Raw genomic sequence first — 18,464 nt, 5'->3', positions numbered from 1 at the left:
GGTACTGATTGGTGCATTCCCCGCCACACGCTTTTTGAACGATTGCCACTTTGATCACGCAGCTGTCATAGTTTGTGATTAGCGCCCCAGAGGGCTTTATATACCGGGACCTTCCTTCTATCGTTGTCGGGTCGTTCTGGAATACAACTGCATTTGCCTGCTTTTTCCCCGTTGCTGTTCCTGGTCTACTTTCTCTCCAGGACCTTTCTGTGGAGAACCGCTGTTGAGAACCTTGTTCCCCGTTTGGAGCTGCGCCTCGTTTTGCCCGCTTTACGCGTTGCGCTTGGGTGAGTGGAACCAAACCCCTCTGGATTATTCTGATTGTGTGTTTTAGAAGAGAGACTGAAGACTTCGTTTTGTTTGCACTGACTCAGCTAAGTTGTGTGTTGTGGGGAACACTGAAGACTGTCACTGTCAATTGGTTCTGGATTATTCTGATTGTGTGTTTTAGAAGAGACACTGAAGACTTCGTTTTGTTGCACTAACTCAGCTAGATTGTGTGTTGTGGGGAACACTGAAGACTGTCACTGTCAATTGGTTCTGGACCCAGCTAGGGAGGAGGGAACCACACTGCCTCTGTGTTTCGTTGGACTGTTTCTGATATCTCTCTCTCTCTCTCCATTTTCCACCTTGAGTAAAAGCTGGGAGTATCTGCAGAGCCGCTACAACATCACAGGCCAATTCCCCACCACTATCACCAGGAGGATTCTGCAGAGCGGCAGATGACTCTGCTGAAGGCAGTCTCCCTGTTTGTTTGATAATTGTACTTTACCCTTTTTTTTGACTCTGTAAATAAATACGCCCTAGCATTTGGCTAACTCTGAACTACCTGTCTGTGCCGTTGCGTTTGAGGTCGGTTACAAACCATAACACGCTGTTTACAATGCCTTCTATAACGCTGTTGCCGTTGTTCCGCGTTGCCGCTTTGCGCTCTGATTGGCCGAGCGCGCGCATGCGCATGAGCCGCGACACGCTCCTCAGCCAGGCTCCGCTTAAGGCAATTTATACAAATGGAAGTATTGATTACGCCGTAACGAATCATTAAAAAAATATACCCTTAACTGGAATATGTTGTGCCTTTACACATATGTTGGATTATGTAATTGGTTTGTCATGACAAACCAATAGAAAATCGTGAATTAACCGGTGGCTACAACAACACACAGTAACAACTACATGCATCATTGTTTACAACTGGACACGGACGCGTTAAACAGCAATCAATTATTTTAATATAACAGTCCGGTTCTGTGTTTGTTTGTGTCTGTAGATTGTTGGTGAACAACTAACTTTAGGTTAGTTTAACGCGTCCGTGTCCAGTTGTAAACAATGATGCATGTAGTTACTGTGTGTTGTTGTAGCCACCGGTTAATTCGCGATTTTTTATTGGTTTGTCATGACAAACCGTTTGCCCAGACTTCATGCCAATCAAAATATACTTCCAAGTCTGGTATATCCTTCCTCCAAACTGAGTCTAGGGGAAGGATTCCATACAAAGACGTAAGTAAGTGATGATAAAAGTCAGATACGAAGCCTCTCGATGTCTCCCTTTCATAAAATAATTTGTGATATCTGTGGTGCTCAAGTGGTATCTTTAATGGGACTCCATGAGCCTTCAAAGTGGCTAATAACTGTATATAGAAATAATAAGTGGAGCTGGTGAGGTTAAATTTGTTATGAATATCTTGATAGCTACAGAAACCCTGTTCGTTGAAAATATCTCCCAATGTATGTATGCCCTGCTTTTCCCATTTGGGATATCTGATAGGTCATTGTGCAATAAGGAGTGCATTGTTATTGAATAGGGGAGAATGGCTATGCCATTTATGTTGGTTAGTAAATTTGTTCTGTGTGTCACGCTATATCCGAATCCCATGTGTAATAAGAGGGCCAAATTTCATGTCGCATTGCTTAATTGATAATTTGGTGTATACTATATCCTGCAGTCTATGTGGAGCCACTATGTTTTCTTCTAATGTTCTCCAGGATACAGATGCTTGAGAATCAAACCAGGTGATCAGTGGTCTTAAAGAGAACGCTTTAAAATAGTGGTAGAAGTCTGGAAATGCTAAACCTCCGTCGGCTTTGTTTCTCTGTGCGGTGGATCTTTTTATTCGTGGAGGTTTGTTGTTCCAAATAAATTTATATGCGGTGGAGTGTAATTTTTTCCAGTAACCAGCAGGGGGGGGGGGGGGGGGTAACGGTAACATTGAGCTAAAGAAGTTGATTCTAGGTAAAACATCCATCTTAACTATTGATACTCGGGCCTGTACTGAGTTTTTAAGTTTTGACCACCTGTCAAACTTGACTTCTATTTTATACTTATTTTATAATTATCTATTTTAAGGATATAAGTATCCTGTATTTCTGTATGGCAACTAATAAAGAAACTTGAACTTGAGGGTGTAGAGATGAAAGACATTTTCAGCACTTCATTTTGTGGAAACAAATTTGTTATTCAATATAGAACACGTTTTAAGTTTTTAAAAACTAAACCACATGTTTGATATAGTCCCAGAGTAAAAGTCCTCAAATGTAGATAATATGGTAAGAAATAAACACCACGTAACACAAGAGTTAGCATTATGTCCTGCTGTGTTCCTGATGTTAAGAGTAAGACGGCCAGAAACTCTTTTTTCTACACTGGTATCTCCTATGGAACAGCCTGCCTATGCACATCAAGCAAAGCCAGACTAAAGCGGTTTCTAAAACAAAAGTAAAGTGGAGATTATTAAACTGTTCCAGTTTCTCTTAGTGTAGTGCAGGGTACGAAATGTATTTTATCTCTTGTTGTATTGTGTGTTTTTATGTTTTCCATCAAGGACCACTTTGGAAATATAGTTGTGCTTTTAGGTGCAATCCTCTGGAATACAGGGTCATGATGCTTGATTGCTATGTATGATGCTTGTAATCAATGCTTGTAGTCAATGGTCTCTAACTACACACCCTCAAGACCCCTACGCTCTGCATCTTCTGGCCGTCTCAGACCCACTCCTATCTGAGCTCCGGGAGGGTCATCAAGGAGAAGCCGCCTATTCTCAGTCCTTGCCCCACAATGGTGGAACGAACTGCCCACCCCAGTTAGGACAGCCCAAACCCGTCCAATCTTTCGCCGTCAACTAAAGATGCACTTCTTAAACCATTATCTGAAATAATTTTAATAATAATATAAATAATAATAAAAAAATGTAAACCCTAACTAACCTTATTGTCATGCACTTGTCCTAATATACTAACCTACACTGTAGCACTCAACACTTTGATGAACATTGTTACTCAGCTGATGAGAGTTGTACCCTTCCTGATGACTTATCGTACAGAACTTGTAAGTCGCTTTGGATAAAAGCATCAGCTAAATGACTAAATGTAAATTCTATTAATAAAATAAAATAAAAATCTAAAATACATCTGGAGGGGATCGTTAAGACCTGCTGGTTGAATTCCCTCTCACCGTTGTCAGATATCCTTATTCAAAAGTCACTAGAATCCAAAGAGGAAAAAACTCTTAGGGGAACACTTGCCCCAGGGTCTGTTCCCCCACAATGCCCTGCTCCTTCCCACTGTACAAAAAGAATGTTTTTTCACAGGAAATTCACTGTATTATTTGACAGATTACTTTTGTTTTTCTACTTTAAGTGTAAATGCCATAAACATACAGTAAATTACCTTTTATCAAAAAATGTTAACCATTAAATATAAAGGTTGTAATCTGTAAATGTATTTGATTTGACTGTAATTTGACAGTAAGTATTTGGCAACCGTTGCTGCCAGACATTTACAGTTTTTTTTACAGTATTCCTTTTTACACACCACCCCCACACACAATCAGCATGAAATTAATTAAGTGTGGATTATGTGAATGATGAGACTAAAGAGTCAACAATATTTCCTCATAGCAAATAAGGCAGTTCCTTTGATGGCATATTAAGGCCATTGTATGTATGAAAAAAAAGAGGGGGGTAGCCCAATATAGATTAAAGTCGTAAATTTACGAGGAAAAACTCAAGACATTCTCAGAGGTTAAAGTAACAGATTTATGAGGGGGAAAAAAACTCACATATCTGAGATTAAAGTCAGACATGGGCGGAAAAGGCTTGCTCAGTGTTCCATGGGTCTAACATGTCAGGCTAGCGCCACGGAAGAGCAGGCAGAGAGTTTCTTACTGAACCATGATGGCTTTAGGTGCCTTCAACGAGACAGTACAACAACTCCAAGCTCATTAATACCACAGTGGATGACTGTTTTACTGGTGGTTAAGATAGAAATTAGCCCAGAAGGGCGCTCCAGTAGCACACCACATACCGCGCTGAGTCGCGAAGCGGTCGTCCCGGGTTCGTTTCCCAGTCCCGGCGACCATTTGCCGCATGTCTTCCCTACCTCTCCTCCCGTTCTCCCTCTCTCCCTCTATCGGTCCTGCGTGGCCAGAAAAAGCTGAAAATGCTATAAATAAAAGTAAAAAAAGAAATTAGCCCCAAATCAGGACCCGCCCCACTGTTATTTTGGGTATATTTGGACAACTCACTGCAACTCAGCAATGTCCTGTTCCTCCCGCTCAATAAATCATATTGGGACATTTGATTTATAGCTGGAAACCAGTTTGGTTCTAGATTGGAATGTGGGTCCCAGTGCGCCTGTAGGCCAACTATACTGGGTAAACAATGTGCACAAGTTACACGCAACATGTCTCAACTGCAATCCAGACAGTAGTAGGTAACAGAGAAGTGGGGGTGGAACTGACTACCCAGGGCCCAGAACTGGGGGAGGGCCTTCAGAGGAACTGACTGCCCAGGGCCCAGAACTGGGGGAGGCCCCGCAGAGGAACTGACTGCCCAGGGCCCAGAACTGGGGGAGGCCCCGCAGATGTATCAGATCCATTTTCCTCCAGAAGTTAATTCAAGGCAAGATGCAAGATAGGAGGGAGATGCTGAACACTGAGTTCACACAGCAACAACGTCTGTGCATGAGCCATGCACCAACTGCACCTGCTAGCCTTCAACTAACACCTCTGACATCAAGCACATTATGGACTTGACATTGTCACATGTAGTTGAGGTAGAGAATGAAGTTGTATAAATGGATGGAGAGCCCCCCCCCCCCCCCCCCCCCAACCGACACGGCACGTGGCGAGGTGTGATGCTGGGATAAGCTCTGCTGTGCAACATTTGGCTGCCCTCTGGCTCAACACGTTAGCCAGCTACACGGAGAGAGACGGTCGTGGCGAGTGGGATTAAAGAGCCTGAGGTGAGACGTCGGGAGGAGACTTGGCTGCAGTTACTAGGCCACTGCTGCCACCGGTGTCTATATATGCCTCGCTGCGAAAAATAGATCATTTCCATAGTAACACGGACGAGGGACACCGCCACAGAGTATTCATAAAGTAGGCTATGTTGTAAAGAGTAATACCTGAAGGTAGAATATAATGCTGTCAAACAGAGACCTCAGGGAAAAAGTCCTTATTTGAACTTTGCTTTCCTTTTTTTTTGCCGAACCCAGAGGGCCCGTCTACCACCCAGACCCGGCGCCATGGGCGGGCATTGGGGGGCCTGGCCCGCCCACTGAGTCAGCTGTGCCCACCCTAAAAAAAAAAAAAAAAAAAAACATTTTTTCTTTTTTTTTGTCAATCAAAGTCGACTATCCACATCCTTAGTCGGGGACAGCCCTAGTGGGCACTGATGTCAACAACACTACTGAAGCTAGCACGGCACTCTGTGAGAATTCGTTTTCTACCCTCAAGAACATCTTTACAGAACATCGCCTTAGTATGCTTCATCGACGCAAAGGCCAATTTAATTCAGTTGGCATTTGAGAAGGACTTAACAAAAAAGTTCAGGAATGAGTGGAGGGGCAGTGTTTTAAGAAGATTTCACTCTGTCCCCAAACGCCGCTTGCCGCTCTACTAATGATGGTGAGTAGCCTGTGGAGGAATTTTGTTTGCTTTTTTATGCACCTTATTTTTGTCAGTTCAGTTCAGTTTGTCAGTGAATTCAGAAGTGTTGAATAAATGGAGACTTTTCAAAGATATAGAATAGAATAGAATAGAAATGTATTATCCCGAGGGAAATTTGACACTCCAAATCACTCAACATTAAACATTTAGACAGAACAAGTCACGAATAAGAATAACAAAACAAATGGCCTAAGAATAGAATAAAATGAAATAGAATAAAAATAGAATAAAAGATACAGTAAATAAATACAGTAAAAATATACTGAAGTCTACAGTAGGTGTAATATTGCACAGTGCTGTTTAAAAAGTAAAAGTCCAGGAAGATGGTAACTGTCACTCTGTGCTCAGTGATGCAGTGAGGCACAGTGATGCATTGTATAGTCTGATGGCTGTCGGAATGAAGGACTTCCTGTGCCGTTCAGTGCTGCATTTAGGTAGTGTGAGCCTATAACAATACATGCTCCTCCTGTCAGCCAAGTCTGTGTATAGTGGGTGCAGGGGAGGAAACTAACTTTTTGGCTTACCAGCCAACTGGCGAGTATCTGATTTTTTTTACCAGCCAAACAGATTTGTTACCAGACAAAAAAAATCGCTAATTGTGATAATTACTTCTTTGTATGTCAAGCCGCGTCAATGTTGTGTATGCATCTGGGTAGGCACACTGTGCCTTTAAGACAGCACGGTGGTCTTACGACAGTGCTGTGAAGTACCGTCAAGTCTTGTGGTAACGTCAGTTGGGTTGGTGTGCTGTTGTGCACAGTGCACTGGTTGAGCTAGCCCCTTTCGTGACTGCGATGTGCAAGCCAGGGGCTTTTGAGCATGAAATAAAATGTCTAACCTTACGTCGTAGTCCGGTGCTTTTTTGGAAACATTATAGTCATAACAGATACACCTAGCTGGCTGCTTTGAGCACACGGGGCTAACGTTAGCTAGCAAGCAGCTATAGCTAAAACGCTAACTAGAAGCTAACCACTGTATACAGTTCCAGTAGACTAACATTACACCTCTGTGATTTAAATGTGTCCTTAGTAACTTATACTCGAGGGTTGTACTAGGGTTGGATGCAGTTCCCCGTTGGTCAGTCTGTCTGTTTTCCATCTTCTGCTGTGTTTAACGTTATCTGTTTGCGAGTGCTCCTGATGGCTAGCCTAGTACCGCAGGACTTTTATTATTATATGTCCGCGGGTTGGCCCGTACTGCGCAAACGTTTATTAAACATTATATGTCCGCGGGTGGTCTTGTGCAGTGCTCTCATGGCACTGTCAACTAAAGCGAACACTCAGAAGACGCGCACCGTTTGCCAGTGCAGTGATTGCAGAATGTTTTCTTTTTTTGTATACTCGCCAGCAGGGGAGGAAACTAACTTTTTGGCTTACCAGCCAACTGGCGGGTATCTGTTTTTTTTTACCAGCCAAACGTAAAAAATACTAGCATTTGGCCAGTAAAGTGGCCTAATTTCCTCCCCTGAGTGGGTGGGAGGGGTTTTCCCTGATGGCCTGGAGCTTAGCAAGGCTCTTCCTCTCCGCCACCCTCGCTAGGGCGTTCAGCTACACCCTAACCACGCTACTGGCCTTCCTGACCATCTTATCCAGCCTGTCTGTGTCCCCTGCTCTCAGTCCGCTGCCCCAGCAGGTCTGTTATATATATCCGTTCAGTCTGTTTTTGTATAAGTGAATGTTCTTAAGATAGAGAAATTAGATTTTTCAATTGCCTCTCTGCTGTTTAGTTCAGCACCGTGGGCAGCGCCAAGCAAGCCACAGCGCCGTTGTCCCAGCTGAAACGTATAAAAGGGAACCTGTGTTGAAAAACCATTGTGCCCCCCCGAGAACATTTTATGCCCCCCCACTAATTTGTTTCTGCAGCCTGGTCTGCTACCACCGACCTATATATAGGGAGGTCAAACGTTTTTCTGTGGTCACTGAAAATATATATATATTTTTTAATCGGTGGTAGAGCCAATATTTATTTAAATGGCATATTCCACCTCTGTGAGATGGTCTACAACATAAAACAAATCTAAATGTTAGTTTCTAGTGGCGAAATAAAGAAATTATTATTTTGTTACAGTAACTACCTGTAATCACTTGACCCGCTATAATCCATTATAATCGATCATGGAAAACAGCCTCTTGAGCTCACAGGATTGTAAATAGCAGCAGAACGCTTGCACCGCTTTGGCCGCATTGAATTCCTAATAGGTGACGCCATCGCCTTTTGGTTAAAAAGTCAAAAGTCCCAAATGGAAAGAATAATCAGATTTCACACGGTTGTAGTCGAGACTTGGGGTAACATCTGGATGCAAAAACCTCATTGTTGGCTCCTGTTTAGGGGGAGTAATCATTTGAATGTAAAACGTTGACGCCATTTTGACAGGCATTTCTCCAACAAATCATCAACCGACAAACGCCATTGTGTGGCACAGGGGTTGGCTGCAATTTGAGTGGTTGTTTGTTCTACCAGTTGAAAGTCTGGGACTTTGGCTTGTTGTGAGGGAAGTGGCCCCAAAACTGACCCATTCCCCTTAGATTACAGGGCAGTAACGCAAGATTTATAGATGCCAATTAAACAGGCCCCTAGGTTAACTGGCTTCAAAAAGTCTGTACAAACATGGCTATATCGGTATAGGAAAGAGAGGGTAGCATATTTATTATCATTTTATCTTCAACAGTATATGCATAGCCATATTGTATCTTTAGGCGCCTTATGATGATGTTTTATGTTGATGTAATGTCCTGTCTCCAGGGACCATGTATAATAATAATTTGACATTTTCGTTTTCTAAGCAGATATATACTTAGAATTCTTTTTTGCCGAACCACTGCTGCCTGGGCGCAGTGATTTCATCACCTCAAAAGCCCAGTTTTCCAAAAAGCAACAGGGCTTTTGAGGTGATGAAATCACTGCGCACAGGCAGCAGTGGTTTGGCAAAAAAAATTCAGAGTATATATCTGCTTAAAAAAAATCTCCATGTGGTAAATACACAGGTCACAACATGTTTACAGGAAAGTTTTGGAGTTGTATTTGGAGTGTATTTCGTGACTGGCTAACGGCGCGGCTGTTCCCCAAGCCTAATGCATGCACAGAGAAGAAAAGGGTATGTATCTGCTTCAACTCTAACTCCTGGGTAGATGGCAAATAAGCAAATTTCCCAAAAGGTTGGCGTGTTCCTTTAATACAATAGAAAAAGGTGTTGAATGTGAATAGGGGTTTGCATGTGTGGACTCCAGCTGGTGTGAGGAGCTGCAGCTGGCCTGGATGTGGCGTGGAGCTCCTTCAGGGAACATCGGAGAGAGCCAGCTGTGACCCAGAGACCCCCGTCTTCCCCCTTCGCCCCCTGGAGGCTCTGGCCAGCCACACAGAGCCATCTGTCTCCCTGCTAACAAACAACTTGGGATCAACAGCAACAACGTCACTTTCCCTATACCTGCGTTATGGGTACGACAAGCAGCTAAAGCAATCTTTGCTAAAAATATAAATACTCTGGGGGTTTGATTTCTGTCAAACCAGAGAAAAGGACGCTTACATTAACCCGGGTTTGACCCATCTCGCAACCTGGAAAGACAATAATAAAAGAAAATAGGAAATGCCATATCCAGTATGTTCTGTGTAAAACCAAGACAAACTCCATGGTAGCCATCTTGCACGGCTACTATACATCACCTTCACCTGTACCTTGATATTGGCTGCAGAAATGATCTGCCTTACGTTATATTAGTACAAATATCAGGTCAGCTCTGGATTTTCTGTTATTGTTTTTTGTTTGTTTGTGCTTTTCTTTCCCAGACTTTTGTAGAATTTCCAGACCTGTGTAGAAACTAGGGCTGCTCAATTATGGCAAAAATCATAATCACAATTATTTTGATTGATATTGATATCACAATTATTAAACATGATTACTCGTGTTTTTAACACAATGACTTAAAATATAATTGAACTAAAAAACAAGAAATAAATGATAAAAAAATATATAGTTAAAAAAAATATATAGGGGAGAACGGGGGACGTTGTCACACGGGTAGGTTGTCACATTCATTATATTTCACCACCAGAGGGTCCTGTCTCCCATACTTTGGTATTTAAATGTCCAGAATTGGGGTTAGAGTTCACCTACATTGTCATCTTTGGAGTGAAACAGCTGAATTTGAGGTGAGAGGGCTTTTTGTGTTTTTCATGTCCATTTGTAAATATTCCGCTCCTCAGTATTTTTCTTCTAGGCTTTTACACAATTGGTTTATAATGAAACAATTATTAACCTTAAAAAGTGTGAAGGGATAGCTATAGTTTAGATTGTTGTTAGCTAGCTAACTAGTTGTTAGATGGCTGTTAGCCTTGATGCTATCAAGACATTCCAATTGGGGTTGGTCGTCACATTTTCTTTGGGGTTGGTTGTCACATGGAGTGCCCAGACCCTACATTTGCCATCACTGTAACAAGTGAATGAGTGTTCTTATTTTTTTTAATATAGGATGGCCTAATGATGTGTTCCTGTTTATGTTCATGTTAAGATGCATTAAGTTATGTATTTGTCAACTTGTCAATGCAATTAAACTTTCAAATTTAGTTCTGCCTTCTTTTTAAGATTTTTTCCCATTAAAACACATGGTGACAACCAACCCCATAGTGTGTGACAACCATCCCCATGATGGCGTTGGTTGTCACAATGTGTCAGAGTGTCTTTGATAGGTGATTAACTCTTTGTTACAATATGTTGGAAAATGAGAGGATACACATTTCAAGCCAACATCTTAAGCTTCAATTTAATGTAGGAATGACTATTGAAAGATGTTTTGATAATGAGCAATTCACACTAGAGTAAAAAGTGTGACGTCCCCCGTTCTCCCCTACAAATAGATATCACCAACTATGTTGTATTGCCACAACCTACTGCAAACTACTAAATAATAATTCTATCTCGATTATCTTGTTTTCATGATCGTAGGGAGGCAAAATCATTCAACATTTTTACTTCATTAATCGCCCAGCCCTAGTAGAAACCATAATTATGGGCACACTGGATCTTCTTGACCAATATGTATAGTAAATATTCTTTCCAGTCACTCCCAACCGTCTCATCTAACACCTATCCCACCCTTAGGGTGTGAGCTTTCTGTAATGTTCTCTCTGAATTCATTAGCCGTCATCAGAATGTTCTAATCTCACATGTGAGACTGTACACCTGAAAGTGCCAATAAAGCAGGAATGCCGTAGAAGAGTCTATAAAATGTGTCACGCTGATTTATGTTGGACCAGGTCCAACGAAACCCACCAACGGTTTGAGTTTCCTTGGGACGTCAATGGGAGAATGGGATTTAAAAGGCCCTACAGTAGCTCACTCCGCCTTGCAGACTTTATTTATGGGATCCACAGCAGACCACATCAAAACCCTCCCTGCAGTAATGAAGTGCAACCAGCTTTGTGCTGCACTAGAACTTCCACACCCGTCTCCAAAGGTTCTGGAGCTGGTACCGGTGTGGAGAGGGGTAGTTGAGCCCGAGCAGAGCTCCAGGGGGGGTAGAGGGATGTGGGACAGGGCTACTGTCACAGCCACTAGTGAAGCCACTGAATCACGGGGGCCTTGTCCGCCTTATTTCCCTGGGCAGGAACTGACAGAGCGCTTCATGTGTTAGAGCCCCCAGGAGTCCCATTCATTAAACATCACTTATACGACCACGGTGCCAGGGAGAGAGAGAGAGCGAGAGCGAGAGCGAGAGCGAGAGCGAGAGCGAGAGCGAGAGAGAGAGAGAGAGAGAGAGAGAGAGAGAGAGAGAGAGAGAGAGAAGCCCACACCTGGTTATAAGGCTGCCTGCAGCCACAGTGGGTCAGTGAGATAGTTCTCAGGAAGCAGATAGAGAGGGATCTGCAGGTTGTAGCTTGAGATGGATAGACTACCACCCACCCCCTCCTAATGTACAGTCCCCTCCCCATCATATGTATATACTCTGTCAAGATCTATGGGTAACAGTACTGTATATTTGAATACCGTGTATGTCACAAATGTATCAGTACTAAATACCTGTATGTCCCTATGCCATAAATGTCATGTATGTTGTGTATGTCATAAATGTCAATATAAATTGAAAATGGGGGACCCTGATGTAAACAAGACAAACGTCTTTCTCTGGTCTGCATCCCCTTAACAATTGTGTGTATTGAGCCGTACTGTATTGTACCCATTCTGCAATCTGTTAAATAAATCATCGATCATTCAGGTCACTGAGAATGTCCACAGTGGTCACACCTGCTCCATTAAACCTGGCTGGACTTGCGCCGGGAAGATTTTTGCATGCAGTTTACTTTAACTTTTTCTATGCATTCATACCAGCTAGACCTAAGGGCCTGTATCCAGTTACATATTAAGAGAACGTTTCAAATCTAGTTATATTTAAAGGTGCGCACTACAGTTTGGGGAGAGAAATGTGTCAGTTTGCAAAACACATATAGAATCTTTTACTATACTATACATGTCATTCGTGTTATTAGAATGATACTATCTTATGTCACAATGAATCAATACAAAATCACTTTGAGGTACTGTGAATCAAACGGAAACATAGATACTTATTTAAATAGTAAATGTTGGTAAACAAAACGAGGGTCCCTGACATTGTACAGAACAGTGAAACACTAACTTTTCACGAAGCTTTCTAGCTTTCAAATAGCGTTCCAGGGACAGTTTGTTTATTCACTTAATGAAAACATAGAATTATTATGAAAATATAGAATTTTCACTTTGAAGATTCAAAATTCTCTCCCAAAACCATATAGCACACCAAGACGCCCGCCTCGACATCCTCACCTGTGGTCTTGAGCACAAAACACACCACTTGACTATGGAGACTATTTGTGAAGCTATATTCAGCTCAAGTTTATCAGCCTCTCCTTTTCAGCCACACATTGTTTTTGCCCTTTGTTGCTTCATCTACAAGACACTAGCGCTTGCAACCGTTTCATTTTATGCACAAGGAAAGAGGCGTATCACACTAGCGTGAGCAGAACTCATATAATGTCATCGTATTAACAACATCAACAAAATGTTGCAATAAAAATGTCATACATTCCCTGGCCGCCTCACACTTGAGGCGACCCGAACAAACATTAAGATCTGTTTAACAGACAGTGCTTCGTTCATTACCTTAGCAGTCCATACATACAATGCAGGGAACCCCCCCCCCCCCCAAAAAAACATGTATAGGTCACAGTAAAAAGTACAGATAATAATTTCATCTTTTTTGTTTGTCATTTTCATTTGTTTTCAAATCCTTAAGAATCTGTCCCGTCACGATCGTACCCATCTGTACCTAAGTAGTTATAAGTAAGGTCCCGTGGCCAGTTGCACAGAACATCCTGGTCCCGTGGCCAGTTGCACTGAACATCCTGGTCCTGTGGCCAGTTGCACTGAACATCCTGGTCCCGTGGCCAGTTACACAGAACATCCTGGTCCTGTGGCCAGTTGCACAGAACATCCTGGTCCCGTGGCCGGTTGCACTGAACATCCTGGTCCCGTGGCCGGTTGCACTGAACATCCTGATCCCGTGGCCGGTTGCACTGAACATCCTGGTCCCGTGGCCGGTTGCACTGAACATCCTGGTCCTGTGGCCGGTTGCACTGAACATCCTGGTCCTGTGGCCGGTTGCACTGAACATCCTGGTCCTGTGGCCGGTTGCACTGAACATCCTGGTCCTGTGGCCGGTTGCACTGAACATCCTAGGTCTTTTTCCCCGATTAAGATTTCTTATTTCTCCTAGGTTTAGGAAATTGTCTAAGACAGTTGCAACAAAAATTCTCAAACTGATTCCCGAGGTATACTAAGCTGTTTTACCACAGTTCAACTGAAATATGGCATGAATATTCCATAGTTGCCAACGGGATCAATAGACCAGAGATTCCTGTAGCTATAGCCTCTGCATCTTGTTACAGTAACCCTAACGTTAAGTTACACCAAGCAAATAGCAATAGCCTATAATGAAAATCGAAGGAAAAGAAGAACAAATTGGACAGAGGGGGGAAAAAAGCATATTCTACTTGATGAAGATGTTGAAGAGGAAACATATTCTCCAAAGGTTATATCTAGTCTGAAACAATGAATGTGGCAAGAGATGATGCATAAACTAAACACAAGAAATCTGGCAGTGAAAAAAACTAAAGGAGTACTGTATTGTCCTGAGTGTAAAACTAATTTAGCTGCAAATTACACCCTGAAAAAGGGGGGTTTATCTTATTCTAGAGATTGGAAGTTGAGCGATATTTAGCCCATTTTCTCGTAAGCTAGTGTGACATGGTATCAATGGATTCCTTGTAAACTCAAACGGTATCAGTGGCTTCATGTTTAAACATTGAATCCAGTACGGTCTTTGAAATACAGTGATGTTAATGTAGGATGATCCACTGGCTAACCGGTAGGTTTCAGAGGGTTGAAAGTGAAGCCAAGTTAACCAAAGTCAGGACTGAGTTATAATTCACATTTTAACATCATAATCAATGAGGCAGTCTAATTTAAATATAACATATGGTTCTATTTTTCACTTTAATGTCTAAATTATGTTTAAATTATGTTAAATTAGAAATAGGCATACTATCAGGCTACAGTTTAACTAAATCTTTATTCTATTTAAAGGGGTCCTATTAAGCTTTTTGAGTTTTTCCCTTTCCTTTAGTGTGTTATATAACTGGAGGTGCATGTGAGGTAGAGCAGTCATCTGGTAATAAGAAGGTTCCCGGTTCGATTCCGGCTCTTCCCGGCAGTGTGTCGAAGTGTCCTTGAGCAAGACGCTTAACCCCTAACTGCTCCCGATGAGCAGGTCAGCACCTTTGACGGTCGCCTCCGCCATCGGTGTGTGAATGGGTGAATGAAAGGTATAAGTTGTACAGCGCTTTGGATAAAAGCGCTGTATAAAAAGTCCACACCAAAGGGGATCGGGACAAACATTTGCATGTTTTTATGGTCAAAAAGCGAAAACGTTTTTATGGTCCGTCCTTTTCTCTTTTTCGACCTAAACAGTTTATTAAAATATGTTTGACAACATTTTAGGTGAGAAATAGCTGGATCTTCATTCATATTTGATCTGCAATGCCCAGTTTGACACCTTGATCTGAATTTAGTGAGCCAGACGCCTCAGCAGCAGCTCATTTGCACCAAAAGAGAGAGGAGCCAAAACAGCCTGTTTCACCATAAAAACACGCAAATGTTTGTAAATAGACAGCAGAAATTTTTATATTAAACTAGAAAATGGGCATAATATGGGCTCTTTAAATAACGTTTAATTTTTTTTATCTTATGGATAATCTTTAATTTCAAATATGTAAATATATATACTTTTTATTCAATGTGGTAGTATTACTAGTAGCCTAGCTTCTGGTCAGATATTAGCTAAATATTTGGGCCAATATATATATTTTTTAACCTTGTTGTGGTTGTTTTTGGGTTCCTTAAATTTCTTCCAAGTTTTTGTTGCTATGAGTTGTGCAACGCCTAACTGATTACTAAAAAAAAAAAACTAAAAAAAAAAAGACCTAAGGAAGAAAACTTAAATATTAAGGATACATCCTAAGGACAGGACTTGATGTGAATTTGTGCAACTCACTTTATTCTGTGTTATTCAAGTGAATTTCTGAGGAAAAACTTAAATGAAGATGCTTCATGCAACTGGCCACATTTCTTTTCTTTATCTTTTGGATTCAAAGCAGGGGGGGGGGGGTGGCGATCCCTCCCTCCCTTATCTTTGTGTAATAATAAAAAAAAAATTCCCCCACGACATCATAATAGCAGAACTGGCATTGGGGAGGTAGGGGGGGGGGGTGTTACAAGTCCCCCTCCCTCACCATAATAGTTTTTTAGGCACTGATGTACTATGGCCAAAGCAGGTTTCTTTTTGTTTTGTCGTATCATTTTCAAACCCTGAATGTAAATGTTGCTTTATACAAATAAAAATGCACGGATGCTCCCTTTACATTTTCATTGTACAACAAAGTCTCTATAAAGTTTACATCTTGATACATTATATATATATATATGTGGGCAGAAATAGGGATTCAGTACGTATTAATGCTTTGTGTTTATTTGTCTTATTCGTTTTGTCGTATATGGCCAAGTTGTTTTGAGTTATAAAATACTCATCCATCGCAAACGGGGGAATTGTGATTTGTAGGCAGTGGATGGAGTCTTTGTGGAAGTGGACATTGACACGATATCCATCACCCCTTAACCCTTTCACTGCCACACGACAGCCGGTTAACCCTTTCACTGTGACAATACAACCCACGATTCCTTCATCTGGCTTTTTTTTTTAAGGAAAGGAATTAGAAGGAGGTCCCGCTTTGTTCGTCTTCTTTCGTTCCCTCAATAATGTCTGCACATTCTGGTAAGAGGTGAACTGTTGTTGACAGCTGAAGTTTCTGTGTGGGAACGAGAGTCAGAGGCTCCGTTCCCCTGAGGTTAAGGTGCATGTCTCTCTCTCGCTCGGTTTGTCACACTCTCATTCCCGACTTCTCTTACGCTCTCCGGTTTTCATTTCTCTCGCTGTTTTGTGTTTATTCTTGGCCTGTTCCCTCCATCTGTGCTGGGTCCGGGTCCGTCAGTCCGTCAGGCCACAGACAGGTGTTTCGTCCATCCGTCTGTCCGTACAGACAGCCAGCCAGCAGAGGTTGAAGGGTTGAATCCCCCTACTGGCCAGACTTCTTTTCCTTCTGGAAGCTGAAGCTCGTCCGCCGGCTCAGCTTCCGTTGCTTCTGGGCGAAGTAGTCGGCTCGCGACGTGCTGGCCCGCGACTCCAGGATGTAGTTCACCTGCAAGTCACACAGGGAGCAGTTAAGATATTATGAGCTTATCTCGCACATAAACAGGGCTGAGGAGTATTGGATTACGTGTAATAGGATTACATGAATGTGATTAAACAAAATTGGTATGTAATCTGTTGCGTTTACAGACTTTTTGGGGAAACAAAAAGGTGACTACTTTATACATTTATGGAGCCAAATCTAATTTTACATTTGAAATAGTGGTTAACCCTTTGAGACAAATGAGTCACCATTTTGTGTGACTTATATTTTATAGAATTTTACCATGAATTAACAGGACAAAGTGTGAGACATTCAACATGGGAACTTGAGGAAACAAGTATTTTTGGGGAACGGGACATTCTAATGAGGATGTAACCGCAAAGGAGACGGTTCCCAGTGGTAGTTTTGAAAAGGGAAACCCATAACACAAAACTATTAAATAAAATAAATGCAAAAAAGATTCAGCTATAATTTACTGCGTATTGTGGTGAAATATTCAAGATGCTTCAAATTAATAACTATTTCTGTCAAAAGGATCATGCAGTGGAGTGGTTGCCATGGTAACTAAGGACATATGTGGCAGAAACCACTGGATGGCGCATACATAGAAGCTGGTCTAAGTGGAAAAATTAACCATTCTGTGTTTTATCAGTGACTTTTAAATATGAAAGAAAAAACTATATGTATCACAGATCCTTAGATAATAATAAAAATTATATAAAATGTATAATCTTTATAGCACCTTTCATACAAGAATTTCAGCCCAAAGTGCTTTACAGCAATAAAAATAGACATAAAATAAGCATAAAATAGACTGAATAAAAGCAGTGCAGAGAATAAGAAAAAGGGTAAAAACAATGCAGGTAATAAAACATGATAACAATAAAAAAATATCTCGTTTACAATACAATAATCACAGTGTGGATGTAATGAGTGTAAGGTGGCAGAATGTATTAAAGGCTAAGTTGAAGACGTTTTTATTGTGCAAAGTGGAAGAATGCATTAGAATAGTAGAATAAACAATAAAATAGCTCTCATTTACATTACTATAAGGTGAAGAGATACGTTTTTAACTTACTATTGAAAATATTTAGTGAGCTAGCCTCCCTAATGTCCATAGGTAAGGTGTTCCAAGGCTTTGGTGCGATAGGGATGTGCAATATGGATGTGCGATAGGGACGATAGATAGGGATGACTCCCCGTTCATAGAAATTGTGGTCAGGTCTTCAAACATATTCTGAGAAAATAATGTAAATGTTATAACATTAGTCTTAGAGATCTTTAAAATGAATAACGATCTCTGCTAAAAGGCTGGGAATTACGCAGTGAGTGGTTGCCATGGTAACTACAGACTCCAATGGCATGGGTAGAAGCTGACGTAAGTGGAAAATTGGTTCAACCACAAAAATGTCCCTTTTGACCAAATTAACCTTCTGTGTCATCGGTAATTTACCAGTGACCTCAAATATGAAAGAAAAACGATGATATGTATGACGGATTCTTAACACATTGGCCGCCAAACCCGAGAAAAGTCGGGTTTCGTCGCCAACCGTTGAGCGCCAAACCCGACTTTTCTCGGGTTTTGATCCTTTGATATTTTTCCTTTGATCCCCGTTCTAAACACTCGCTTGGAGCTGCCTGGGTCTCCCTGGCACAGCTGCCTACATTGGAATTACAATGACGATCGAATCCCACCAGGTGGCAGTATCGCCTACCTTTTGAACTTGGGATATCAGTTGTC

The 18,464-nt window shown here is 41.7% G+C and overlaps 1 protein-coding gene across 1 annotated transcript in view; it reads right to left on the bottom strand.

The window, feature by feature from the left end:
* Positions 1-15,681: 15,681 nt before the first annotated feature.
* Positions 15,682-18,464, bottom strand: part of mapkap1 (MAPK associated protein 1) — a 155,888-nt gene continuing 153,105 nt past the window's right edge. The window contains 1 exon segment of the mRNA XM_084324727.1: positions 15,682-16,729. Coding sequence (XP_084180853.1) covers positions 16,607-16,729 — 123 coding nt within the window. The 3' untranslated portion in view covers positions 15,682-16,606.

The sequence above is a fragment of the Notolepis coatsorum genome, assembly GCF_963971535.1.
Source record: "Notolepis coatsorum genome assembly, chromosome: 11".
Lineage (NCBI taxonomy): Eukaryota > Metazoa > Chordata > Actinopteri > Aulopiformes > Paralepididae > Notolepis > Notolepis coatsorum.
The sequence above is the reverse complement of the archived record's forward strand: the minus strand, read 5'-3'. Positions and strand labels throughout refer to the sequence as shown.